Source organism: Gasterosteus aculeatus, chromosome 21 (assembly GCF_964276395.1).
Source record: "Gasterosteus aculeatus chromosome 21, fGasAcu3.hap1.1, whole genome shotgun sequence".
NCBI lineage: Eukaryota > Metazoa > Chordata > Actinopteri > Perciformes > Gasterosteidae > Gasterosteus > Gasterosteus aculeatus.
This window is the reverse complement of record NC_135708.1, coordinates 13,039,202-13,066,803: the sequence shown is the minus strand read 5'-3', so window position 1 is coordinate 13,066,803 and position 27,602 is coordinate 13,039,202. Positions and strand designations below refer to the sequence as shown.

The 27,602-nt window shown below is 44.7% G+C and overlaps 2 protein-coding genes across 11 annotated transcripts in view; one reads left to right on the top strand and one right to left on the bottom strand.

The window, feature by feature from the left end:
• Positions 1-19,158, bottom strand: part of pip4k2aa (phosphatidylinositol-5-phosphate 4-kinase, type II, alpha a) — a 24,942-nt gene extending 5,784 nt beyond the window's left edge. Inside the window, exons 1-7 of one of the 3 annotated variants that reach the window (XM_040166602.2) lie at positions 17,988-19,101; positions 8,062-8,159; positions 7,856-7,952; positions 6,498-6,650; positions 5,511-5,657; positions 5,276-5,314; positions 2,000-2,116 (exon numbers count right to left, since the gene is read on the bottom strand). In XM_040166602.2, the coding sequence (XP_040022536.1) occupies positions 2,000-2,116; positions 5,276-5,314; positions 5,511-5,657; positions 6,498-6,650; positions 7,856-7,952; positions 8,062-8,159; positions 17,988-18,128 (792 nt within the window). In that variant the 5' untranslated portion in view covers positions 18,129-19,101. Of the gene's footprint in view, positions 1-1,999; positions 2,117-5,275; positions 5,315-5,510; positions 5,658-6,497; positions 6,651-7,855; positions 7,953-8,061; positions 8,160-17,987 lie in introns of all 3 variants that reach the window. The other 2 variants (XM_040166603.2, XM_040166606.2) reach the window with 2 other exon arrangements.
• On the top strand, positions 17,867-27,602 carry armc3 (armadillo repeat containing 3). 8 transcript variants are annotated; one of them, XM_078095824.1, is made up of 18 exons: positions 19,892-20,154; positions 20,385-20,433; positions 20,567-20,684; positions 21,027-21,152; positions 21,313-21,381; positions 21,477-21,652; positions 21,861-22,055; positions 22,247-22,430; positions 22,569-22,721; positions 22,814-22,922; positions 23,063-23,312; positions 23,553-23,689; positions 23,943-24,111; positions 24,234-24,328; positions 25,559-25,642; positions 26,268-26,456; positions 26,658-26,820; positions 27,049-27,602. In XM_078095824.1, exons 2-18 carry the CDS (start codon positions 20,386-20,388, stop codon positions 27,268-27,270), a joined length of 2,487 nt encoding a protein of 828 aa, XP_077951950.1. In that variant the 5' UTR covers positions 19,892-20,154; position 20,385; the 3' UTR covers positions 27,271-27,602. The 8 variants fall into 8 exon arrangements, with proteins under 8 accessions (XP_077951955.1, XP_077951950.1, XP_077951951.1 ...); XM_078095825.1 differs by having other exon boundaries at positions 20,015-20,154; positions 26,289-26,456; XM_078095826.1 differs by having other exon boundaries at positions 20,035-20,154; positions 20,354-20,433; positions 26,289-26,456.

Below are 27,602 nucleotides of genomic sequence, written 5' to 3'. Positions count from 1 at the left end.
GGTAACAGAGAATATCCCTCACTGAGACAAAAATATTGTTAATCTAAAGATGTTTCTCGGAAACCATTAAATCAAAACTATTTTTAAAGCTGTCAAGCCAGCTCATTATGCATCGCTTTTCAGCCTGCAAACACAACGAAGGAGTGTCCTCTCTAAGTGTCTTTCCCCAGGGATGAATTGATTTCATGAGCAGGCTGCTGCTGGCAGCAGCCTGCGGGGGGTGCTATGCGAGGAGGGACGGGGCGGGGCGGGGGGGGGGGGGGGGCCTTGTTCTGAGTCACTTAGGAAAAAGAGAGCAGGACATGAGGTAACAAGGCAGCAGCAGCAGTTTAGTCACTACAGTGTTTCTATAGCAGCAAGAGAAGAGCAGCACACAGCAGCACTTTGAGGCACTCGAATGAGTTCAGATGGCACATCGACGCACAAAAACACACACACACACATACACACACACACACACAGACACAGAGCAAGACAGGATTACCTCTCACAAAATACAACGTTTGAGCACATATATATATATATATATATATATATATATATATATATATATCTATATACATCTAGATAGATAGATAGATAGATAGATAGATAGATAGGGATGAACAACTTGATTGACGGAATATAAATGAAACATTAAAAGTAAGCGAGGACGTGAAAGGGTGAACACAGCCTGAGAGCACTTGGCGGGCCGGTCACCCAAACAGACACCTCCACGCAGACATTCACCGCGCTCTCCAACGCCTGTGGTTTCTCCGCTGTACGTTCTCAGACTCTGTGCCCGGTTCATTGAGTGTTTCGCGCTCTCGCTCGGTCAGCGGGCACGTTATGGATTTTCTCCAGTACAATGACTGCAACGCAACGTGTCGGACTCTTGAGCGGTGCGGTCGACAAACAGAAAGATGTATCAGAGGCAGGAAGAAACAGAGGGTTTTGCTGATGAGGCTTGTAAAGCGGTTTGACAGGGGAATTTTTTGAAAACGGTGCCTTTCTATAGACTTTGTGGTTGTCAGCACAAATAGGGGTGTGCAGTTTGTAAATTTCACCGTGTGACTTTGATAGAATTTGTCTGTTTATTATCAACAATCACTTTAATATTCATGTGGGATTGTCATTCAATATTTGATCAGCTGTTAGGAAAATCAGCAGGTTCAAATCAGCCGCATGCAGGCCAAGGCAACGTCAAGCATTTCGCGTGTTATCTAGCAACGGAATATGAGAGCATGTGGATGTAATTTATGCAGAATCAAGTGTTATGTGTGTAGGACGGCTCTCCAAACTCGATTTGGAATGAGTAACTTGGACACAATCAGAAATGTCCTTCAAACACTGTGCTTCGCACCTATAATCGCTTTCATAACTGTATTTTACAACAAGGAAATGTCGGCCCAAAATAGTAAAAAGGGAGAACAGAGTAATCCCATAATTACTCAAGGATGCCTAAAAAGAGGGGACTTATTTCTCGTCCGACTAGCGCAACTGCTGTACAAGTATGAGACGCGAGTCATGAAGCGAGGACAAACAATCCTCTGCCATCTTGATTGTAACTCTTGATTCAAGCAGAAAATACTCGTTTTTTTCCCGCTGTGGTCAGCGTGTACACGTCGGTTGATGTGGTCTGCTTATCAATTGTACTGCAGGAAATCGTAGAGAACCCTTGAGGAACTAAGTGTTCCCTTTCCATCTGTGGTTGCTGGGACAACGGCGTGTGTCCTTCCCATTCATGCCGCCAACTTACTCATCCACTTCTCTCATGTTTCACATAAAAGAAAAACACACGTTTTTGCCGTTGAGTGAATGGTGGGAACAAAAACAAAGATCCTGGCAACTAAAACGTAACTGGCTGACAAGTTGATCAAAGGGTGATTTTGAAGAACAGTGCATCGGGTTGGACAAGACGAGGAAACGAAAATGCTTGGGCGTAAAAATAAAAATAAAAAAATAATAAAAAGCTTGGTTCAATAGATCATGCCTGGTATATGAGCCCTGGTTCTCTTACATCTCTTACGTGTTTCATGGCGCAGTAAAAGCGCGTGGCAATCCGCAGCGTTTGCAGCCTTTGCTGAACGTTACCAGATTTGGGCCGCAGGGGCACATCCTCTGGTTGGGGCGGCTGCTAGAAAAGGGGGGAGCGAAGGAGGGACGGTAGGGGTGGAGGAGAGGAGAGAAGGAAGGAGAGAGGAAGGAAGTTGGAAGTAAAGGCAAAGTGTTTAAAATGTAAAAGAACACAGTTGCTTTTTCAAATTGGTCGAGGGTGGGGAATGGCGTGGACGCGAGAGACCCGTGTACACGCTGTCTGCAGCTACACGATTTTCACGCTCCTAGTTTAATTAGTCAAAAGGTGGTTTGTTTGTTTTCATTGTATACCGCACAGAGAAAGCTAGAAGCTGCAACTCCCAAGAGTAAGAAACAAATAATTTGCTTCTATTAACCTTTGTTTTGCTATTACTCAGGAGCCATTTCTAAAAGCTCATTACAATTACTACACAACAGGCTTTCCAGTAAAAACATCAAGACATTTCGCACTCAGTCACACAGACACATTAATTAATGTTCCCCCACAAGAGACAGAAGCCGGTGCTGGCGTGAGGAGAGGGACGAGGGTAAACAAAAACCCCTGCGCCGAGTCGAGACCGGTGGTATTCCACTAACCGTGACCCGCGGCTATTTAATAACATACAAACAAAGCCTCAACACCTTCCAGGTAACATAACAAATATGGACATCGCAAGAATGCAATCCACATTGGCTTAATTGTGGGACAGTTACCTGAATTGACCTTAGAGGGGACAACACCCTCCAGTGTGATTAGACGGGCCTACATGAGAACATCTCTAACCAGTTTGGGCTCATTGAGACTAAAAACAATCAAACGCATCAACCTGGTAAAATGCTCTACATAAAACGTGAGGCTGCTGCAGTTTGACAGCCACAAACCCTGAGACGGCAGCTACTAACGATGGAAAGAAAAATACATGTCATATGTGGGTATAAATAATAATAAAAACATCCACAATGTGCAAAGAGTATGGAGCCCGGTGTTCACACACATCAGAATGTGATCGAAATAATGCAACTTTAAAAAACAAAACAAGCGAAAATCACTATATACACCATGCAGACGCATGCATGAAAAGGGAGACGGCCATGCAGTCAGGAGAGAACCGCCATGCTTGTTGTTTCAGTGCGTAAGAGGTTTATTCATCACACAAACACACACACACACACACACACGCACACACACACACACACAAAACTCTTTTCCTCTTCATTTGACATGACTCACCCTCTCCTTCACTTTACTGGCCAACTGCACCACGTGGGGAACTAGCATTAGTGTAGTGTTCACATGCTGGACTCAACTAACAGACGCAACTACAGCATAACCTCTGCAGGGAAGGAAGAGATCCTTTGCTCGAAGCCGCTGAGCACTAATAGCAGGTAAGTGCAGGCGTCGGTAGGGAGGCGTGTTTGTACAAAAAGGCGTTTCATGTGATGAAACCACCATGTCTCTTGTCAGGTCCCTAGCTGATGTCGGAGCCTCAGTTGGGAGAAAACGTGTGTGCCGATTCACAAGTACGTGTGAGATCATGTAGTGCATTTATTAAAACAGTGAAAGGCTTCACTTATGGTGTCAAGAACGCCTCAATGCTTACTGTGTGGGCTCCACGTGAATGAAAGGGGGAGTTTCCCCACAGACCTACAGCAACATCTTGTAATAACTTGTTGACTAGAAGAGTCAGTGGTAGTCATTGTGTTGGAAAACGTCTTCATTCATGTTAGCTTCAAACAAATGTTCCCTCATCCTCCATTTTGCTTGACTGTTAGTGGGTGTTTCACACACAGCTGAGCAGCAGCCAAAAAGAGGTCATACAGGAGCCTCGTGTGTGTGTGTGTGTGTGTGTGTGCGCGTGTGTGCGTGTAATCCCCCAGCTGTTTTGTTTTTCCATTCATCCGTTTTAAACCCAATGCTATATTGTTTCTTCTTCCATTTACAGAAGGGTATATTTAGTTCAGGGATCCCCTGAAGTCTTCCACGCCTCGGTGCTCCACGATTAAGCCCTTGTAAAACCTGTTGGAAAGTTCAAACCCCTGTGGGTCAAAACTGTGACCGTCTCTTACAAAAGCCTCTCAAATGGTCAGACAAGCGTTGGAGGGCAACGATTGGAAACATGCGATGAAAAACACTGTAGACAACCAGCGCCCCCCCCCTCCTCCAATATACGTTGAGTGGTCAAAGGTTATTTAGCGTTCAACGGTCAAAACATTTATCCGCGAAAATAAAAAAAATCAGCTTGAACATTAATGCTAATTGTTTACAAAAATAACTAAAGGTGGATTGACGATGGACCATCAAGTCCTCCATTTTCAGGAGGTTTCCAAGCAGCCAAGAGCCAAAATTAAAAACACAAACAACAACTTTTGAATCACAATCGGTCACACAAAAACTCATATATGCCGGTAACCCACACACAGCCTCGTCAAATACACAGCTACTGTATATAGAAAACACAACGTGAGCAGACATCTGATTGAATACATCTTTAAACCCAGCAGGTACCTGGACACACACACACACACACACACACACACACACACACACACACACACACACACACACACACACACACACACACACACACACACACACACACACACACACACACACACAAAAAGCAGGCAGGAGAAGTGATGGCAAAGCAGAAGCGCGGTTTGAGAGGATGAAGCAAATTAAAGAGATGTAAAAAGCGTGCAGGGCCTAGAAAGGGAAAGGGTTGATGAGGTGGGAGCTAACGAGTTAACGGACTCTGTTTAACATGTTTAGTGTCCATTTGAAGAAGACAGAAAATCCAGAGTATTTGAACTCTTTCCGTTCTGGGTCCCTACGCAAAGATTATGCCAGATTCGAGACAGCAAATGACTATTAAAGGACCTATTTGTTTAATCCCCACCGAATTCAACCAGCTGGTCTTGAAGCAACGCTCCTCCCAACGTGTGGAGAAGGACGCCGGCTGTTCCTCGGACAAAAGTTTTCACCGTGGAAAGGAAAATGTGAAAACCTGTAGCACAGCTGAGGACCAATGCGATGTCTTTTTCTCTACGTTTCTAACTGTTGAGCTGTTTTGATGCATTTGTTAACATTTTCCTTTATATTTTATCACTCACAGTTCTTATCATTAGCATTATTGTATGTTTAATTATACGGTAGAGCTTAAGAGGTCAAAAGTTATGTGGGTCTGTGAGGCAGTGAAACCCGTCTGGCAGGTGACTGTACCTTTTCCTTCTCGCTGGCCTCTCGTGCAACAGTGGAACCCTGGAAACAAGAGAAATGAACTTAGAAAACAACCATGTGATAAACCTTCTTTTACTTCTTGCCCAGCGACAACAGGATCTTGAAACAATAGGTGGGAAAAAAATATATAAATCAGACTTAACATCGTTTTTGTAATTTTCATACTCTCTGAGCACTTTTTATTAAATTACCTACGTCATAATTTTTTCCCTCCTACCTTGAGATCATATTTTTTGTAGACGGAGAGACGGTGGGAGAAGACATTGCGTGTGACGATCATGTAGGTCTCATCTCCATCCACGGTGAGCCGGTAAATCCCCAGGAACTGAGGCAGCAGTGTGTTGCCATGGCACTCCACAATGAACTACGAAAAGAAAAGAGGGAGGAAAATGAATGGTTAAAGTACATGAGACGTCTCTTAGTTTGTGACTTAGCATCCGTCTGTGAGCAACCGTGAGGTGATCGATACACAAGAGGACCAACAGTCCTAGGAAATCAGATTTATCAATATTTTAGAGCAAAAGCTGTAAAAGCCTCATTGATGTTAAAAGCCTTTGACTTGTGCGCTATAGGCGCTCTATGTGTACATTTGTAATGCACAAAGACATACACTTTTAAAAACGAAGCAGGTGTTTTTACAATTTGGAAGCTCCTTCATGGAATTAGAGAGAAAGACGTTGTGTCTGATGTTCACTGCCCCCCCTCCCCCCTAAGAGACATGTGTTTGTAGCCTAAAGAGGGTATTAGTAGCCGACTAAAATTATGCTTCGGAGGTATTTTTAGTCCACCAAAGTCACACTGCTATAGAAGAATCAGGGCATGCGTGTATATATAGACATTACTAACCCATTGCATTAGCATTTCATTTTACTTTATTTTATTACTTGTGCACTGCTGTCTTGTTGTCTATTGTCACACTGTCACGCACCAACCGCCAAGACAAATTCCTTGTATGTTTGACATATTTTGGCAATAAATGTTTCCTGATTCCTGTGTGATAAGCTGCTATCACCAGAGGTCTCGCCAACAACCTATTTTCCGTCATTGATGTAATATTTTTAAATGAGGTTAAAAATCTGTAGGCTGTCCATCAATTTCAACGGGCTGGAGACCTCGGATCACCCAGCGGAGTCGGAGCAGCCGCTTCACTTTTCTCCCCATCGCACACTCTCTCGTAAGGGGAACGTCTACCACTGGCCATCACCTGATGATATTTCTTTAGAATGTTATGCATCTCTGCCACGTCCTCGCTGCTGATGATCTTGATGACGTAGCGTTTGTCATACGAGGTATGGAAGCGGGCCCCGCTGCGTCCCTGAGCATCACTGTTCAAAGGGGCACTGCGTGTGAGGGAGTTCTGAAAAACAAACAAAAAGAATACACGCTAATGAGGATGTGCACAGTGGGGCAAAAGATGTGCTGCGTCCGTTTCACCAAATGCAGAATTCAATCAACTCGGTGCACACGTGGTCTCGGTTGGTGCCACGGTTGAAACGATCAGGTGGGGTTGAATGGGTCCAACAACAGTCCGGGTGACGCCTCCACCCTCTTGCTGTCAGACCACCTTCTGCTCCCCCCCAGCCTAAACATGTGGGCTTCTGGCCTCTGTGCCTTCTCCCTGCCCAAACCTACACACAGACACCGACAGCTGCTGCCCAGACTGCGGAGCTCACAAGTAACATGATCCAACGCTCCTGGCTCCACGCCTCATTCTCCAGGAATTCGTCGTCCTCTGCCCTCAGTGGACTCTCCCCTCTGTTCAAATCGCAGGATCTTTTGCTTGTGTGTACGACCTAAAAACGACGGTTTGGCGAAGCATCAAAATAAAGAAGAAAAAAAAAAAACATGCAACCCACGCACAGTCCAGGTGGAACATTAAGGTTTTTTTGTCAGGCTGAATTGTTTAAGAGGTCCTTCACCTGAAGCCTTTATAGATTAAAAAAAAGAAAACTTTCAAAGGAATATCCTTATGTTTTAGTTTGTAATTTTCTCTTCCAGACATATATCATAATGTGGGGGAAAACAGTTAATCGGTTTGCCCTTCAGTTAGCCTCCCAAAACTCAATTTAATAGTGCTAACATCGCTCATTAAAACTAATGGTTACTCTGCATGTCATCAAAACATGAAAGAAAGGAAACAAAAAATATGAACCAATAAACCTTAACGCGAGTAGTGCCTTGTGTATAAAAGCAGTTTAACGTTGATCATGTCCCAACATTTCTTTGGACCGGCCAGTGTCTGAACAGCCCCCAACTGCCCACCCACTAGTCAGCCGAACACTAATGTAAACATGTGAGAAGGACAGCTGCAGTGAGCTAGGACACAATGACCTCCAAATACTGCCCACTCACTGTAGACGGAGTGGGGATTTGTTCTGGAACAGTGGGGGAAAAAAGGAAATCAAGGCAAGAGGAAAGGAAAAAAGTGCAAAAATGTAGTAAATAAGACTGCAATCAAATTAGTTTGGAGACGGTTACAGTTCCAGGGGTCTCCAGGGACCAGGGAGTTACATTTATTAGACACACAAGTTTCATAGAGGCTAAAAGAATCACGTCTCTTACCAAGAAGTCCTGATCATCGATGCCAAACCTCTCCCTGAGGTTTCGAAACACCAGGGGGCAGTACTCCTTGAACTTGAAATGGCTGGGCATGTTCTCCCTGAGAGTAAAAAAAACAAACAGCGGCAGGTTTAATCAGATGCTCTAGCTTCTAAAAAAATATTTCACAGATTTATGATTAATTATACAATGTACTTAAAAGACCATACTTGTTGAATAGGTGGTTGTCCACTTTGATCTTAGAATAGGCCTTGAAGTCATCTGGCATGAGCATGATGGGAATCTGAACATGGCTTAACTCATTTATCTGGGCACGAAGAGAAAAAAAAAGCATAGAAAAGAAGGGGTAATCAGCAAAGTATCCAACAGTAAAAAACAGCCTAAAACACGTAAGCGAAATCAAAAGTCACATAAGTACTGCTAGAAGTTATTCATATAATTATTTGGGTAGTGGAATAAAGTGTGTCTCATTGAGGGTAAATAGGCAAAATGTAGACAAAGATTCAGAGATGGACATTATGTGGTGATCAATGGAATAAACACTGATGTAGAGAAGCTCTGGCTCCATCACTGTGTGGCTTTCTTTTATGTGCTAGCTGTGTGCTTCACATATCAAGTAAAATTAAACCCTTACAGCGAAAAGTCCCCCCCCCACCTCCCCCTATCAAAGCAGCCTGAAAGCTATTTATTCAGGCTAATTCATGATTGAGGCTCAGAGATGTGATCTGGATTGTTAATCAATACCGTTTGTTGGCACAGAACACTCAGTGATGGGACCGCTAAGCAGTTTAAAGATTCGATTTTCAGCATGATGCAGCTCACGGAGTTGATGGACAGCTGAAGGGGAAGAAAGAGGGGACCTGCTGACGGTTTCAAGGCCCACATGCACGTGGCAAGACGAGCACTTACAGCGCAGAGGAGTTGGTTTGCGTTATGGGATGGTTACGTACTGCTGCAAGACAGAGAATTTGGATATCCTGCAGTCTGCAATGTACAGGGATTTGTAAACTTCTAGTTTGAGGGTGTTCACGATGCGTGTGGTAGCGTTTCTCTTTATCTGCATTACCTCACATCTGACGTGCACAAATGTTTTTAATGTGAGCTCTACGTCTTCTTCACTCAGCGACACATGGTCATGATTTCCATCAAGCTACATGCCCTTCAGTAAACCTTGGTCACCGTATGGGCGACGGGGCTTCGAACACATATGGCACATTGTAGGGGTTACCATTTGGAACTGGTCATGCGTCGCGTTGCTGTACTACGCAGACCTGACGTTTGTTATGATTCAGGCACTGCTTGATACAAATGGGATGATACCGCGTGTGTGTGTGTGTGCATTCGTTGTTGGCTGCAGACACCAGTGCTGGCTAGTTTCTCGCATCTATTAATAACCTTTCATTCTGCCGAGCACACTTATAGGTGTACACACAATGTGTAGGTGTACTGAATAAACTTAAAACACTTGGCAGTAACATTAATCCTGAAACGTGTGCATGTGTGTTTGTTCCTGTACAGGACAGTCCCAAATGTAGATTCAGCTTCATTACGGACATTGACTTATGGGACCAGGTCCCGGAACAGGTTAGGGGTGCAAATTTAGATTTTCATTTTTTGAATTTCTGACCGATTGCCAGAAATCAGTTGACCAACAAGATTAGGAGCCGGCATGCAGGAGATCTGTTGATGTGACCATCAAGCCGGCCGGCTGCCACGATAACAGTTTAGAATCAATCATTCACAGCGAATCCGCAAAACACGCAACCAAGTCCACAACCGTCCTCGACAATTAGCATTCACGGTGAATGCACCAACTCGGCCGTTGTCGCGGAAACATGCAGCCACTTTCCAAGCAAGTCCCCGCCGCATCAATTAGTTTAACTGCAAGGTCGTCAGCTGCTTGTCTCCGTCAGGGCTTCTGCCAGAGAAGCATAAGGCCTAACGTCAACTAATCCAGTAGAGAGAGAGAGAGAGAGATCAATCATTTGTGTGATGAAGAATATGAAGTTAGCAGTAACACAGCTGTGAACGTTGCAGGTGGGAAGAAACAATGAGTAATATTGTACCAATATGCTGATGCAGAGTTTGAATCTATTGTTACCAACTAAATTAGATTCAGGACGTTGACAGGAATGCAGATGGTAGCATGATTTAACAGAAATAATTGGAAAATTAGCTATATGATAAGTGTGACTAACCTGTTTTAGTCTATAAAATACAAAAATGTTGAAGTCTGCAAAAGCTTGTCCCGTGAAGTGCAAAGGTCACCCTTTGTGCACTAGTCCAACGTTGCTGTTAACCAAGTCAGCAAACATGCGCAATTTGAGCACACGAGCGCGTCACCAACGAGGCTTATTTCCATGCGTACAGCACTTGGAGGTGGTCTTACTATAGGTAAGGGTTACAACTCATACTAGACATCCCTAAACCTGCACTTTAAATATCCTAGAGGATTATTGTAAGCTTAAAGCAAATCTGTGAGCATAGTTTACGGAAGAGAATTTTAAGGTAGGAAAAAAAACACACCCGAAATGAAGAATATCTGAGAGGAGGAGAAAGCCTGACTTAAAAGATAGGGAAATGAGGGCATTAGAGAGAGCAAGCAGTTCTGTATCCAGAAATATTTCAGTGCCCCAGTGTGACAGGCACCAACGTCACAGTGATGCTACAACCACTGTTGCATCCTGGGTACTCAGTGGGGAGATGTCGCCTGAACAACAAAGCTGTGTTTCACACAAAGGCAGAGACGGCGCCTGATCTTACAAAGCACACATGCACGAAGGTGGAGACGCTCGTGTCTACATGCATCTACACACAAAAATATGATCTGAAAATATAAACAATACATGAAATCAGTGTGGAATAACCCAAACTGCAAACATGCCCAAATGATGTACTATAAATTAATTCCACAATCTAAAAATGTCAACTGAGTCATTGCCAAAAATGTCAAATGAGTCAATGCCTTACGCCAGTCATTCTGAATGTCATTCTGACTGGCGTAAGGCATTTAACAGAAGCACGTGATGGACGGACACCATTACGACCACTTCAGTCGTACAGAGGTAGGTACAGATACGATTTCAAGGGGTTTACTCTTTTTGAAGGTGCCCACATGAATGATTAATCCGGCTGACGTCATGGTACCTAATCCACATAAAGTAATGTCATCCACAGCGATCATCTGATCGGCTTTGGTCATAAGTTCTATCCTGCAGCGCGTGTGGCTCTTGGACATGTTGTTAAAATCAGATGTGACCAGGGTATCTGCCCATCTTCCTGCAGCTAGCAAATTTGCAGACAATTTTCACACCACCACTTCCTGTTTGTTGCCATGGTGACAAAGACTGGTTTTCCGGCCCAAAGAGAACTGAGCGTGCGCTGTTGCTCCATTGGACGGGAAGTTGGTGGATAGAGTGTGCTCAGTCAGCAGCATGGCATCGCCTTCCCCCTGAACAATGACAGATACATGACTTACTCTTGCAGGAGGACATGATGGTGTTGACTGGGTGCGAACGCAACGACTTGTCCCTTCTTTAATCGAGGTGGAATTTAAAAGATTGAGCTTCTTGGTTGCAAGACATAGACGGGCGATGAAAGAATGCAGAGAAATCACTCCCAAAGCAAAGAAGCAGACTTATCATTAGGTATGTCAACAGGATGGAGGGGGGCATTCGACAATGGAGAGGAAAGCTAAAACCTGCCTGTCATCTTTTTCCTTTTCTCCTTGAAATTCTGGGCTTCTAGGTCAGTTACAGAGCTAAAAGCAATAACGAGAATGGGTGTCACTAATGCAAGTCATTTTAGTGATGTGACAATGTGGCCAAATTCTTTGTCAACGGTCAAAGACACATTTTTGTCAAACGTTCCAATCAGCATGCAACAATATCTTTAACTCCCATCCCATATTCTGTTCTTGCAAAATGTTGCTGAAAACTTGTGAAGAAAAGTAAAGCATCTGGTGTCTAAAGTGTATATTCCAAAAGTGCTTGGTCCTCATCGGGTCGCTATCCTTATTTACCAGCTGTCCATCACAAGTAGTTTCATTTCTTGCTGTACAGGTTGCTTTTGTACAAAGCCAAAACGCAACCACAACACAACCGCAACACATCCATTGGAAGTAATGTAGTTTCTTTATCTTACAGAAGGCCCAAGTGTTCTGTAGTCGAGTGTTGGGGAGAATGAGCTGTCAATGACAAGTGGGGAAATGGGACACGTGCTCGCAAAGAAACGACTACTTGAGAACATTGAGTGTGCACTTCCTCTCTGCTCATTTACGAGACATTACAGTCTAAGTGGCTCTAATTGAAGTGTAATCAAGACCGACTGATCATGTAATTAACCAATATGTAGAGATGGAAATATAGAAAGAGGGAACCGGATTTTCCCAAGTCGGTAAAAGCTGCACTCCAAGCAATGCTGCAGAGCAGCATTTAGCTGGATGTTTTTATAAAGCAATTCAGCACACTTCAAAAAATATTAATCTCAAGGAAACACACATGCACAAACACTCACATAATCAGCCTTGCACTTTTTATGGAATGGCCCACAATACACAAACTTTCAGCCCTAAATCAACGGGTGTAATTGCTGAGTGACAGACTACATAAACTACAAAAGATAATATACAGAATGGAATAAAATAAAAACTAAAAGGAGACTTCCCATCTAACGCTTGGATAGTGAGCATTAAAAGGTCACTTAGAGTAGATTGTATTGAGTAGAGTGTGGGATTGACCTTTGACTGACCTCTTTACAAAGCTATTACATCATCTCCTGACCTGTTAAGAATAACACAACTATTCATAGTATGTAGCAATTTTAACAGTATGTTATTTTACCTAAGGATCCAAATCATGCTCCTTTGTGTTAAAAGTCCTAAACACAATATTCATTCACTCGTAAAAATAATAACTCGTAAAAAATAATCATCGCAAAATGCAAATGTTGAGTGGACGATTAAAATCAGTATTTCAGTTATCAATACATTTGAATCAATGTAGTGTTATTAGCAGCACACCTAGTAAGGGGGTAGCCCTCACTCCCATTCCTCCCTCTACTCACCCACCACAGCAGAGAGAGGTCAGCCATAATGAGGACACAGTGATGCTAAAAGTAGAACGGTGGTAAGGTAACAGGACGGCTGCATCGGTGTGTGCGTTCTAGTGGGAGATACCAGAGAGCAATTGCAACCAACTACCCGAGTAAGACATCGGCAGTGCAATTAAAGGCTTTTGGTAGTCACGCCACGTATTGCGCGACGTGTGTTCACATCAGCCACTAAGAGCTGGTTCTGGTCTAGTTTTGCATACACCAAATTGCACGCGCGCGCGCGCACGCACGCACGCACGCACGCACACGCACACGCACACACAGAGCTTAAGGGCATGTTTTTGAGTCCTTGGTTTCAGTAGAAAATTCCAGGTATACTGAGCCTCTTCAAAGCATAATTGGGACAAATATTATTCAATGTTGGGGCTAAGTTCTTACAACAGACCTACTCAGACTATACCTATGTTGAAACACTAAAAGGCTGAGGGGTGCGGTGGAAATGGGTTACGCAGAAGTTGTCGTCACATGTGGGCAGGTCTGTCGTGAGCACGTTGCTGTCCAGCTATTAAAGGATATAGTGGTTTAGACAGACGGGCTTATCGTATATATGGACTCTGCTGTTGAAGGAATGACGCTGCTCAGCAACATGTCACATTGCATCTAGGTGCACCAAGGGCCCGTGGCACATAGCGAGGAAGGAAACACACACTCCAAGGACCGAATGGGTCGTAGCATAAATGTCTGCGTGCAGGCAGAAATAATATTTCTCTTTTTTTCAGCAATGAAACTGCAAGATGCTTCTTTGAGTTCCTCTATCTGTCATTGCCTCAGGGCGCAAAGATGTGAGGCTCCAGCTTTTCGGTTTTCCTCACCCATAATCATCGCACATATTAGTTGTGGGTCACTCCTGCAGATATATTTAGAGTCTCCCTTTCATGCAATCCACAGAACCGGGCACAGCTCCTCTGAGTCAGACAAGACAGAAAAGCAAGACACAGCAGAGAGAAGAGGGACGGGGAATGATAGTGAGCGACTTGGACAGGATGACACAAAAAGGGCCTACGACAAAGAAGAGTGAATGAACCTGGCGCTTGATGGAGGGTTAAATGGAGGTGCAGAAAGCAAAGAGTGAGAAAGGGGGAAAGCTGAGGAATCCCAATTGAATTACTTGACGTATTGCCTACATTAACCAAAGTCCTCTTGGGAAGTAGAATTAGCTCGTGCATGATGAACTTCAGGGAACAGACGTTCTTTATGATGACTCACACTCAGGTTATCACACTAAGTCCCTTCAGTGGTACGCTCCTTCATATTGATAAAAGAGAAATGTGTAACAAACACTAGCAGTATCTAGTGATGGTGAAAAACATGCTATTTCTTTGTCTACCGTTGGGGCGGGCTAACTTTCGTATAAGCCAAACCAACGTATGGCAGGTCAAGGTCACAGTGTGACAGAGTACTAAAACATCAGCGGCGTAGTGGCTTTACAGAGAGCCGGAGACAAAGACGTATCGCTCATTCCAGTGTGACATCTTTGGTCAGCTTATTTTCTGTTGTCAGCGTAGCATTTAAGCACTAACTAGCGACCAGCCGGCTAATTAGGTAACTCACGAATTCTGCCTTGCATTTAATGCTACACTGGTCAGAGGAAATGAGCCGAACAGAAGGGGGTGGTGGACAGGAGGTGTCTCTCTTCTCGGGCGAGCTGTGGCGACACTGCGGCGGCCTCGTGGCTGTGTGCTGTCGTCATGCCAACCGGCAACCATTGCCATCTTTCTTAGTCTACTGAACACAGAAAACCGTTCGATGTTTTCAATGGACAAGACAATGCAGCTTTTCAAACCAGTGACAAATCCAGTGTTATACATTAGGATCCATCCACACCAGGGACCGGCATACTAGCAGGGACCAACTCCCGTTGACGGATTCCCCAGTTACAGAAAGGCGAAGTGACTAGCGATCTTTTGGGCTAGATTATTGCTTAGCATTTATTTTTGGTCATGTCAGCAAGTGTTCAGCATAAGTGAGAGAGAATGGTTATTGTGCTAGTTTCACAAGTGCACAACTAAAGGGGAAAGGCTAATTTACAGAAGAAACACTTTGAGGCAGCCAAATCTTTAAGTGTGAAGTCAGAGCAGCAAAAAATAGATTGCAGAGAGACGAGACTTGTTCTATACTTGTAACGTCATGCAGACCAGAAGATGCTTTTGTGAAAGTGTTTTTGTAGACTGGTTAGTTTAAGTCTTCCACTAAGCTTCAGGAGTTACAACTTGAACTTCCACCCAAATCCTGTTCTGTAGAACCGTGAAACCTATTTAGGCTGTGCGGGATGCAAGTGTTAGGATTAAAGTCAAATTGGCTACCTGATACTAAAGTGCCATTTCCAGCTTCCCAAAAAAACTATATAACGTTTTTCCCCACAAAGCAGTTTTAAAAACGGCTTTTCTCAGCCGTGACACAAGAATCAGTCAGAGAACGTACACTGAATGTCTCGGGCCGCATAATCATTTTATTTATTTGCACGCATCTTGGCACTATTTGACACAGTCAACATTTATGGTCCGTTAGATCAATACAGGGGCAGTACTTTCCCATACTCTACTGTATTGTTTTAAGTAGCTGACTACCCGTCCCTTTTAGCACGTGTAGATGTTTATCTATTGTGCACCAGAGTGGATGCTTTTGACTGACAGGTCACAGTGGTCAGGGTGACATTTTCCAGAAGATATGCATGTGTTTGCATGTTGTCTCTGCAGGCATGGGTTGCATTCTCAGGCCTCCCCCTATAGTCATGCCTTTCCAGTATCCTATTATTAAGTTTAGTTTACTCAGTCAACTAACAGACATCAGCAATTTCAAACGTCCGCTTCTGCACTCCGTGGCAGTAACTGAGAGGCCCAATCAGTTGACCTGGCATGAAATTCCATTTTATGTTTCCGATGGTATGTGAAACATAATGCCTTATCAAGTGTTGAGAAAAACAGAAGGGGAGGTAGCTTAAGGCGTAAGAAGGAAATGTGCTGCCGGTGGTCCTGCTCGGTTATGCAATCCAGGGGAACAGTTTGAACATGTAGATTCTACAAACTTGTAAAAGGTTTTTCTTGTTGAAAGTCAGCGACCCATCGGCTTACAGACACCTAAATAAGACCAGAGTTTACGATGTGAGCCTCAATTACTCATTCTACTGGGCCTCCGTGGTCAAACACATGATTTAAATGATGCCAATCCATTTACATTAGCATTAAGAGATTCATTATTGAATTAAAAAAAGGCAGTCTTCGACTCTTACATGGAGGGCTCTTTCCTGCCGGACATTCTGGAGGATATTGCTTATACCATATATCTAACAATGCATCAAAGTGGTAATACTTTTTCAATGTGACTTTAGTCATCCGGTGATGCCAGGACACTGGATACTCCAATATCGGCTCATGCATGCAATGGAATCATCAGCTGGACCACAAATGACTTGCATTGCGTTCTAATCTCTGAGAGGTGTGGTCGGCATGAGGAAGACCAGAATTAATGGGGAACTTTGTGGAGTAATTATAGGAAATTGGATGCGATTGTTCTGTTTTACAGCCGCTTCTTCAACACCAAAACAGATTTAGTCACTATCCGATCAGGCATGTCGAATTGCGAAGAATGTGGAGACATGTATGAGCTCACAGGTGAGTCCTGACCTGAGGAATTATTCCATTGAAAAGTCAACTGCGATCAAGGCCAATACTCATCCTTCTCAAGCCTTTCAAGTGTTTTTTAGATGAATCCCTGGCGCTGCGTGTAGGTAAAACCTTGAGTACCTTACATAGATTGCAACCCGAGGATTAACATCGAAGCCAGGTGACTGTGATCCAGAAGCTATCCAAAAGTTTCAGATTTCTAGCTGTCTTGGCACATTAAACTACTACACTGACACCAAGCCAAAAATCAAATCGCACATTCTACACAGCAGGAAATAACAAACACAGCTAAAAAAGAGGCAGAATCATCTGAGCAGAAAGTGCTGGTGCATACGCCAAAAAACGGCACCACAATTGACTTCGTCAAAGGGAACGGTCTCCAACATCACGTCAAACTGCATCAACAAAGAAACAAAAGGTCACTAGAAGCACATCGGGCAATTCAGGAAGAATGGCAGACAAAGGATTAAGTATACTGAATGGTGAAGCAGGACAGATTGGTAAATTGGGCAAACAGAAGAAGATATCAATACACAGTAAGACCCTCAGATGTGTCACCTTTTACACCATTACCTTTCTCGTGGCAGTAATGTTTTAGAGACATACATACATATAGTAAATATACAAATGATCACTCTTCTCTTTTTCTACATTTTTGTAAGCAGTTCTCCTCAGACTAATCACCAGATGAAGTTCTGGAAACAACCTGGCTTTATTGTTTTAATCATATTCGGGGCAAACTGCGTAAAGGATGAAGGAGAGGCTATACATTAATGCGATTGGCCGAACTACAGATTGTATACCTCTGTTGTCTGTCTGCATCCCCACGTGTGATATAATATAGTTGTCAAATATTGGGTAAAAAGGTGTAGTATTAAGGATTTAGTGTGTCCTCTGCTTGATCTCTCTCCCTCTGACAGTTCTGACCCAGTGCACATATTCCGTAAAGGAAGAGAGAGAGCGCCCAGATAAGCTGTCTCGCAGGGGAAGATCTGCTCTCTCATGACACCGAGCAGCTTATCCTTCATGAGCACAACAGGAAACCAAAGAAGACTTTGACGCGCGTGCACACACCCGCACGCGTGCACATTTTGAGAGCAAAAATTGCACACATATCGAAATCGTGCAAAAACGAACGACATGTAACATCAACTGAGCTAAACATAAAACATAGATTTGACGTACGAGCGCAGGAGCTGTAAAGTACGAATGTAAATTCGTACTAATTTACATTAACAGCAACGTGAACGTTACGGCCGGACAGCTGTCATCTCACATTGCCCGCAACGACAGAACGGACGGACAGCAAGGTCGACTGTGGCACATCCCCCCCAAAAAAAAGGTCGAGAGGGACACATAACCGTGGACCACACGGGGTACGTTTGGCCGGTCTGACTCACCGAATGGTTGACTCCCCACATGAGCACGCTGAGCAGCGGGTCGCTGGCGCGGAAGAGCTTCACCTTCTGAGCAACGAAGTGCTTCTTCTTGGTCTTCGTTTTGCTCGCAATAGCTGCGGCGAGGCTGCTCGCCGAAGCCATCTTTGGGCGAACTGGTTGTTGCTGTCGGGCGGTCCGTGCGATAATCCCGACCGCGTCTCCCCCCGCTGAAGCTGGCACAGTGGCCACTAGCTCACCACTCCGTGACACCAATGCTATTCATTCAGCCTGCTCGCAAATCAAAAGTGCCCGAATTATTATTATTATTTTCTTCCTCCAACGTCCCGGACGGTTTGCGCTGACTTTAAGTGGCTCTGCCTCGACGGGGGAACCAGACTACGGACGTGTTCGCGCTAATACTGCTGCTCCCCTTCGCCTGACACTCCGCCGCTTCCCTCAGTCCACATCACAAGTCGCCTCTCTTCCTTCCTCGACTCGGGTCTTGAGCGCTCCGCTGCGTTGTGATGCAAGGTCTCACCGAGCCTGCGTTAGCATAGCCGAATAGCGGTCTAGCTAGCGAGCGAACGGTAAAATGGGTTTGAATGATGACACGTATGGGACGAGAGCAACGTGCTCGGCTCGGCTCAGGGCACGCAAGTTATCATGCGGTGTTAAAATAAATTGTTTAAAAAAAAAAGAGACATTCGTGATGCCGACTGGCTAGCTCAACGTCCCCTGACAACCGGCTAACGTTAGTCCCCCTCGACCTTCGTTAGCGAGTCGGCTACGTGACGTTAGCCAAACGGACGGAGCGGAGCCGGGGTCTCCCGTCGCCAACTAGCAAACCGTTAGCCCGCGAGCTAACAGCGGACAGCAGTCAGTGCGCCGGACTAGCGAGGCTGCTCAGCCGTCCTACGCGCCCTGCGGTCGGTCCGCGCGGGTGACAGAGGAGGGACCCGTCATGTTCTCGCCCCGCCTGTATAGAAACGCCGAGGAGCGGTTATCCGCACGTAGATCGACGAGTGACCCGACTCCGCTCGCGGCGACGAGGTTCATGTGTTCTGCTGTGGACTGACAGCTCGACGGGGGGGGCGTCGACGGGAGGGAGGGGGAGGGGGAGGGGGGGGGGGGGGGGTGACAGCCTGCAGTGTCTGCGGCTCTTATTCGCTGCAACCCCCCCCCCCCCCCCTCCAACGGGCCTATGCTACTTCTGTTTTTTAATAGCCCACAGTCGTCTCAGCATGAATTGGTATTCACATGTCGTTTTGACATTTGAAACGCAATGAATGCAAACATGTACATTGGCTGGACGACTCTTCCTTTTTTTTTCTTTCGTAGGGCCGTGCGCGACATGCGCGCGCGTGTTTGCTTGTGTTCGCAGCTCGTACAATAGTGAGGCGTTAGCAGGTAAATCCCGTGCATCGTCCCCACCATCCCCCGTCCTTGGCTCGCTGTCGTTTAGATTAATCTGAGCCTCATTCCGGGGGGGCAAGCAGGGGGGTGACAATGTCCCACGCCGCCTCTATGAGTTATAACGCGCGTGGAGGTCCGGTGCACGCTGCGCTCCGTGCCTCTACCGGAGCAAGCAAACCGACCGGGGCAGGACAAGTCTGGCATCATGTCGACGCACATGTGCACGTATGCACATATGCACACATGCACTCACACACACACACACACACACACACACACACACACACACACACACACACACACACACACCCACCCTTGACTTTTGTCCTGCTCACCCCCCCCCCCCCACTCCTTTCTTTTTGAGGATTAAGCAAACCCATTGCAGATAAATGATTGCAATAAAGGATTCATGTTTCCTGCATTTAGTTGCACATTTTTGTTGTATTTTGTTATGTAATTCACCAATTAGCGGTTATTGCTATTTAACTTTTCTGCGTCAGTCTTTACGAAATATACGTTGACATCAGTCATCTTCGCTTCTGAAATGTCACAGATTAGAGATCTGGTAGCTTCAAGGCAATGCTCGAGTCATAGACAGGATGTATTAATATAACTTGGTCCTAACCCTTATAAACTCAACGTAGCGTGGGTTGCCTAGCAACGCCGCGTCAACCTGATTCTTTTCCACAACACAAAACATAACGTTACACGCCGGCTCATTTCTGGACGGATTTTCGTGTCAATCGCGCATTTCGGAGCGGTTCTTTAGCTCGCAGTAAGTCCCGCGTGTGTATCTGAGGAGTGAATCGCTAATATTCGTCTGCTTGGTTTTAACCATTTTGTGAACACTGCTAGCTTTGCTGAGATAAACCACCTATAGGTTAGCTTGTCCTTTAGCCAGCATATATATACTACTGCATGTCGTAGGGTTGATTGCATTGATCAGAACGATTATCTGTGATTAATAAACTTAGAATAAAGGTTGTTGAGCTCTCTACGTCACAGAATGGGAAAGAAAGGGAAGAAGGGGAGCGAAACTCCATGCGCGGAAACGGTGAGAGTAAAACCAAAGCACACTTTTCCATGTCCATTTAAAAATATAAGCGTCTGAAAGGATACACAAGACATCCGATCAATCACAAGTAAGTGTTTAAATGTCCCCTCTCTTTCCTTACACGCCCCCGCAGTTTGAGCCGCTTCCCTTTGAGGGCAAAACTCCAGCAACAATAGTGCTGCTGCTCAGATCTCTAGAGGAGGACATCCTCGCCAAAGCTTGTGAAGCAATCCACATATTTGCAGAAAAAGGTGCAGTAGGCTACCCGATTTTTTTTTGGTCAGCAACCATGCAGCGGAAAACCACGAAATGTGCTCGTTGCTAACCACTGTCTAATCTTATTTCTTGCTAATGTCCTATGATACCTACACCATCAATCTCATTCTATTCCATGCTCGTAAGCAGCTTGTATATTAAATATTTTATACACCAAGAATCAAAATAAAATTAATACGAGTAGTATAATTATTTGCATATTACTATAATGAACTGTTATTCTTTTATCTCCCCTGCTTCATTGACACATAGTAAGTGACAGGCCTCAGGTCTCTCACAGCCTCATTTCCCTGCTCATGGTCTCCCCCTGTTGTTAGGAGACGAGAACAAGGTTTCTCTGGTGGGACTGGGGGCACTGGAGCCCCTCTGTCAGCTTATCACTCACATGAACCGGCTGGTCAGACGCAACGCCTTCATGGCCTTGAGCATCATGGCCGGCAATGGTGCGTCAGACAACATACAAAATCAATGCAGAACAACACGCACTTGTCAGATGATTGAGTGTATTGAGATTTCTACAATTCACTGTTTTCGTTGACTGGTGGATTTGCTCTCTGAATGTGTTATTCGGTTGTTAACTTTGTTTTATATCTCCATTTCAAGACGTAGTAAGGGTTGCTCTGAAAAAAATAGATGTCATTCCATCAATCATTGACAAACTGTCACCTGAAGGTGAGTAATTTGAATCTCAAGTTGAATAGACTGATAGATAACTAGATGTAAGAAGGAGATTAAAAAAACAAATGCCATTTTCTTTCCTATTTAAGAAGATATAGTTGTCCATGAGTTTGCAACACTGTGCCTGGCCTCTCTGTCAGTGGATTTCGTGTGCAAGGCCCAGATCTTTGACCACAAGGGCCTCCCACCTCTGATCCGGCTCCTGTCCAGTCCAGACCCCGATGTCATGAAGAACTCACTAGAGACCATCTTCAACCTGGTTCAGGTGACTCAAGCTCCTCCACCTAGAGGAGGTTCAAAGGCTATGTGTTTTTTATTTTTTATTTCAGACAATTCTAAGTATCCCAAAAACAAGTGAAAGCATCACTGTGTGTTTTGAAAATTAATTAATCTTGGGGATGGGTGAAATTCAAATGTTTAAATAATTTCGGTTTTTTCCCTTTTGTATCGTGTCGTGTAATGCAATCGTGTAGGACCACCAAAGTCGCCTGGCGGTGCATGAGTTGGGAGGGATCCCTCCACTTCTGGATCTGTTGAAGTCAGACTTCCCCGTTATTCAGCAAGTGGCTTTAAAGACACTGCAGAATGTCACCGTTGATAAAGAATCATGCAACATCTTGAGGGAAGAGCAAGGATTTGAGAAGCTCATGGATATCCTCAGTAATACGGTGTGTGCGTGTGTGTGTGTGTGTGTTTGTGTGTCTGAGGGAGAGAAAACACACGCTTTTGTGCCTAGATGCCTTTGTATGTCGTCATCCTGCATGAACACTCATTCTTTACTCCTAATCCCTTTCTCTATCCCCATCGAGGTCTGTGTGCTCCCCGTCCTCTGTCTCCAACGTCTTTTCATTTCTTACAGGAATTCAACGACCTTCATGCTGAGGCCTTAACGGTAGTTCTTAACTGTATAAACGACAGTGAGAGTTTACAAGTGATCCACAGGGGTGGAGGGTTGATGAGGCTGATGGAGTTTGTTCTCACCCGAAATATGCCTGAAATCCAGTCCAACGCTGTCAGATGCATCACCAGGGCTGCTCAGAGCTGTAAGCACAGAAAGAGACAGCTGTACTTTCCAGTCTACAGGTTTCGAAGTAATCACGGTGCAACAGTTAATCTGTGTTTTCTCGCCCCCGTGTTTTTATTTTTAATGTGTGTGCGTGTGTTTGCATACACACGTGTAGCTGAGAATCGCAAGCTGCTCCACGAGCAGAATGTGGAGAAGGTCCTTGTTGAACTTCTGTCCGTGGGGGACGTCAGCGTCAACACGGCGGCCTGCGGGGCTGTGTTCGCCATGAGCTTCCACCTAGCCAGCAAGGACAGCTTCAGAGACCTTGGTACCTACGTGCACATTCACATGAGCACCCACACACCAGTACACTCACAACAAGGGGAAGGGGGGTGACTGAGTTGGATTCATGTGCTCCAGGTGGTATCCCTGAAGTGGTACGGTTGCTGAGCAATGACAGTTTGGCTCTCAGAGAGGCAGCGACCGAGGCCCTCTCTAACCTCACGCATGGCAACCAGCTCAACGCATTGTGAGTGATAGACGACATGTGACACAATGCAAATATGTCCAATTCAGTAAAGCATCCAGTTGTATGCTTTGTTATGGGGTCTACTGTCTGCTATATAAGATTAACAGTAAATCTCACATCCATTTTTGTTGCATCTGCAGTGCGGTGTACGAGGCAGGAGGCGGTGAGATTCTTGTCCAGCAGCTGTATGGAAGCTGTCCCAGTACGGTGGCCAATTCCGCTGCAACACTTGGCAACATGGCGGGACAGGAGGTCGTCCGCTGCAGTGTCTTATCCCACGGAGCCATACGAGCTCTGGTGGAGCCCTTGAAGTCCACAGATACACAGGTCCTGGTCAACGCCACGCGGTGCGTTGCAGTATTGGCCCACGAGAAAGAAGCTCGGGCAGAGGTTGGTGTCCAGTGAGGATTTAGATTCCTGCCGTCTTTTCATATTTGCGAATGACAATGACATTTGGAGATGTCCTGCGTGAAGGAAATATCAGTTAAAGGCACCGATACTGGTTTTATTGTTACTCTTTTTTTCTTGATCCACAGCAAAAATTTTAAAACTAAAAAACAAGGTTCATGAATTGTCAAAGAATAGTTGATATGCTTTCCTGACCACCTAAAACTCCCTCCTTGTACAAAGCTACTACGTGCTGGAGGCCTTCAGCCACTGGTCAATTTGCTGCGCACCGATCAAAAGGAAGTGCTCCACAATGCATGCTTGGCTATCAATGTGTGTTCCAGTGACCTGCCCGCCGCTGTGGAGATGTGCAAATTTGGGTAAGACACTGCAAAGACAGATCATTATTACATGAAACATGACTGATGTCATGTAGAACTTTGAGGAGATATAAAGCACAGTGCTTTAGTATGAAGTTACAGCAGAGAGAAGGCGCAATTTAGCCAATTTAGATGAGTTTCTTATAAAGCCACTAGATGGCAACATGGGACAGTATACAGTTTGCGTGTGTGTGTTTCTTAGTGTGTGTGCATTTTTATATTTATCATCAATGTCTGTTTATGTGTGTCTCAGTGCCTTGGAAAGGCTTCAGCAAATCAACCAATCAGCGACTCGAGGAAGCAGTTTCAGCAGGTTGGCCAGGATCAGCCTGCTTAACTCCAATTTGTCTGTCAAATACAGCCTGACAGGTCATTTGGCCGTCACTGACCTCATTAGTGACGGCTTCTATGACGCCGGGAAGGTGTGTGTATGTATGTGTACCATTGAAATGGATGTAAAACAGAGGCCACTTAAAGGAATGTGAGGTTGTAAAACAACATGTCTTGCACATTACATCTTTTTTTTCCCATCCCTGTCTGTTAGCCCCCTGCAGGTCAGAGCATTCTGACTTTAAAGGAACTGTCCGAGCAGCCTGTCAACGAGCAACGGCCCATCATTGTTATCAACACTGCAAAAGCGTAGGTTGTTTTGTGGACTTTCTTTCATTCATTAAGTCTTGAAAAAATACAACTGAATATCATTTATTATTCGTATGCATCAGATTCCAATCCGGTACAACTGAAAGTTTTCGACAACGGAGAGAGATGATTAAAATGTATCTAGAAACTCCCCCAAACAGCTAACCGGACGTCTTACACAACAAGTATTACAGAGTGGGAAACTAACAACAACCACACCAGCCACACCATGTAGTCGGTACAATTTATTCTGGCTCTTAGATTACTATCACCCTCCCCTTGTTGCCTCCAATCTATTGGTCCACCCCCCCTCACCCTCACCCTCACACGCAACCCCCGTCCTCTCTCCCTTGCCTACAGTGTGCCCTGTTAGTGTGGCCTCTCAGGGTAAACAACCCCATTTTTTAAGATGCCAACACACTCAGAGTAAAAGATCCTTTGTGTTTAGACTAATGGACTTACGCGCACATAATACACATGTAACCTGAGTGCGACACACACTGACACACAAACAATAAGGAATACTATACATATTAAAACATGTAAATGCACACACACACACACACACACACACACACACACACACACACACACACACACACACACACACACACACACACTAATGCTCCCAAAAGCTGCCAGCATTTGGAGGAATTAACTTCTCCAAAGGGAGCAGTTCCCCCTGAGGGTACCTCCGGTCCACCCCATTACCACCATGTGCCCCCGTGCCCCCTTCAGCATGCATGCACCCACAACATCTCAGGAATTCTTAAGCAGAGTGTTATGTAATCCATGGCTAAGTGTGACCAATGCTTAATTTTGTAACTTTAAAGTAACTTAAAATAATGTAAGATGTTGTGTTTTTCCTCCATCTCCTGATCAAACAATGTGAATTGTACAACTTATAATTACGCCGACTGGATTTCTTATTTCTGGACATGATAGTTTAGACTTTAAGACACAAATGGTAAAGCAGTTCTGTCGGTTTTGCAGTCATTTAGTCAAAATAGTTTTGGCTATCATTTTCAGATAGCCGAGGAATACGTTCTTGTTTGTACGCTAACATGTGCAGAAACTAAATTTAAGAGACAAAATCTCTCTGACAAATATACAGTACATTATACAAACATAGTAATAATTAAATAATTACTAGAGGAATATTGAAAAAATAGAATACCAGTGCTTTGTTCAGTTTATAAAGTGTTTTTTATCATTATCCTTTTGTTGCAGAGTGACTCTGGATGTCAGAGAAGTGAGGAACAGCAACCAATCAGAACCAGACACCAGCAGCAAGGGAGGCAGCAGAACGACACGGTGAGCGAGTCTGTGTGTGAGGGGTTGGGATCTTTCTCAAATACTCACGGACCTTACCTTGGTACTGGGTGGACCAGGACGAAGAATGGCCGATAATGATTCTGGAAACACAAGTAAACCTGGGAAGTTTAAAGAAATTAAACAGATAAAGCATAAAACATTGTGTCCAAGATCAGCAAACTTTCACTGTGGTTGCAACAACAAACTGTGAACAAAGTTCAAACCGGGCTACTGCAGTGGGATGTGCGTGGCGGAAGGCAGTTGTGGGTAGTCAGTGGATTCGATACATACGGGTCCTAGTACCCACACGACCATATCTAGTGTGCCAGAACAACATTTAGGATGTCTCAATACATAGTCAAATGCAGTATGCCAAAAGTACCACGTTGTCCCACTGCATTGGGTCGAATTTTGCAGAATGCCAGCCAGAGTGCTTTAGTGGGTATCCTGACACAATATATCAATCAAATATGCAATTTAGAACACAGGTGTGTCAAAAAGGCTCCAAATTTTTTTCTGAGATGAAACAAGGAAACGTGTTAATAGAAAAAAACTCCAGAGAAAAAACTCATAACCACATTTATTCGCGTAAGATACTGTTATGCTTTATTGTGTGGTCAAATAGACCAATTTACTTTCAACACAGGAAGAAGAAGGAGGACAACAAACAGAAAGAAGAGGACCAGACCGAGACTCCTAAAGGGAAACCATGGAAGATGATGGATGACGTCTTTTTGCAGGTTCTCCTTAAAGAGGCCAAAGAATCCATTATCCCACTAAGTGATGAACGAGAGCAGTGTGCTGCCTTGGCTAGGTAACGGGTTCATGCAAAAGCTTATAATCTCATATGATATGATACCATACCAATAAAGTGTGCACAAACAAATGAAGATGACATTTAACAGCATTTTAGAAATATACCATTGCTTGCCTTGAGAATGCTAAATCAATGCACGATACATTTTTAAGGCCTGTGCTTTTTAATTGTTTTTGTGTGCATGGTTTTGGACGCCAGGCTGGTGAGTGAGGCCATGGGCGGAGCTGTGGAGATGGAGAAGTTGCACAAAGTCCCGTGGCTGCTGCACCTCAGCGAGCTCAAGTTTCTGCTCCAGTCTAATGTTATTCCCATTGGCTTGATCAACAGAGGAATCTACTGCCACAGGGCACTTCTCTTCAAGGTACCACTGACTTAGCTACCCCGCCTCCCCCGCGCCCCCCTAACCCTCATCCATCCCATCCTTTGCAGACTTTACATCTCATCTATCTTTTAACATACTTTTCTCAAGCTCCTCTCAATAAGTTCTCCCCATGCTTAACGTATCACCGTTTGAACCCTCCTTCCTTCTGTCCATCTCTTGTTTCCAAATCGTAATATCCCAAACTGTCTCCTCCCTCTGGCTTCTCAGTGTCTGGCTGATCGCATCGGAATGAGCTGCACACTTGTCAGGGGCGAGTACAACCGGGCTTGGAATGAGGTGCTCCTCTTCAATGGGAATCCCTCCAGGAATCAGCGCTCTTCAAAGCCCTGCCGCTACATAGTGGACCTCATGCACCAGCCTGGGAGCCTGCTGAAGGCCAGCACCCCTGCTGCTCTGCAATACCAGACTTCAGGAGGACTACGCCATTGAATGAATGTAGAAATACACAATGCTGTGACCAGACCATTTTACAGAGACTCATTATAGATATATTATAAAGATCTGTATTCGCTGAATGGGAATCCTTGGCTATCATTCAAATTGTGTGTGGATTACTATTAAGCATACATTCATACGCATACAAAAACCTTTTTTTGTCTTCCTCTCAATGAAACACACCAACGTTGACCTGGTTCTACAATGTTGTAACTGCAGAGAACAGTGTGGAATAATTGAATCTGACCTGTGAAGGAAAATGTTTTGTTTCTGTCAGGAGACAAAGCGCCTGTGGAATCAGCACTGAATAAAGTTCCTTGAATACA

Excerpts from the sequence above, each read along its gene's own strand:
- armc3 (XM_078095824.1), top strand. The coding sequence starts at position 20,386 with ATGGGAAAGAAAGGGAAGAAGGGGAGCGAAACTCCATGCGCGGAAACG. Across the intron at positions 20,685-21,026 it reads CCACATATTTGCAGAAAAAG|GAGACGAGAACAAGGTTTCT; the intron begins GTGCAGTAGGCT and ends CCCTGTTGTTAG. Across the intron at positions 24,112-24,233 it reads GCTTCTATGACGCCGGGAAG|CCCCCTGCAGGTCAGAGCAT; the intron begins GTGTGTGTATGT and ends CCTGTCTGTTAG.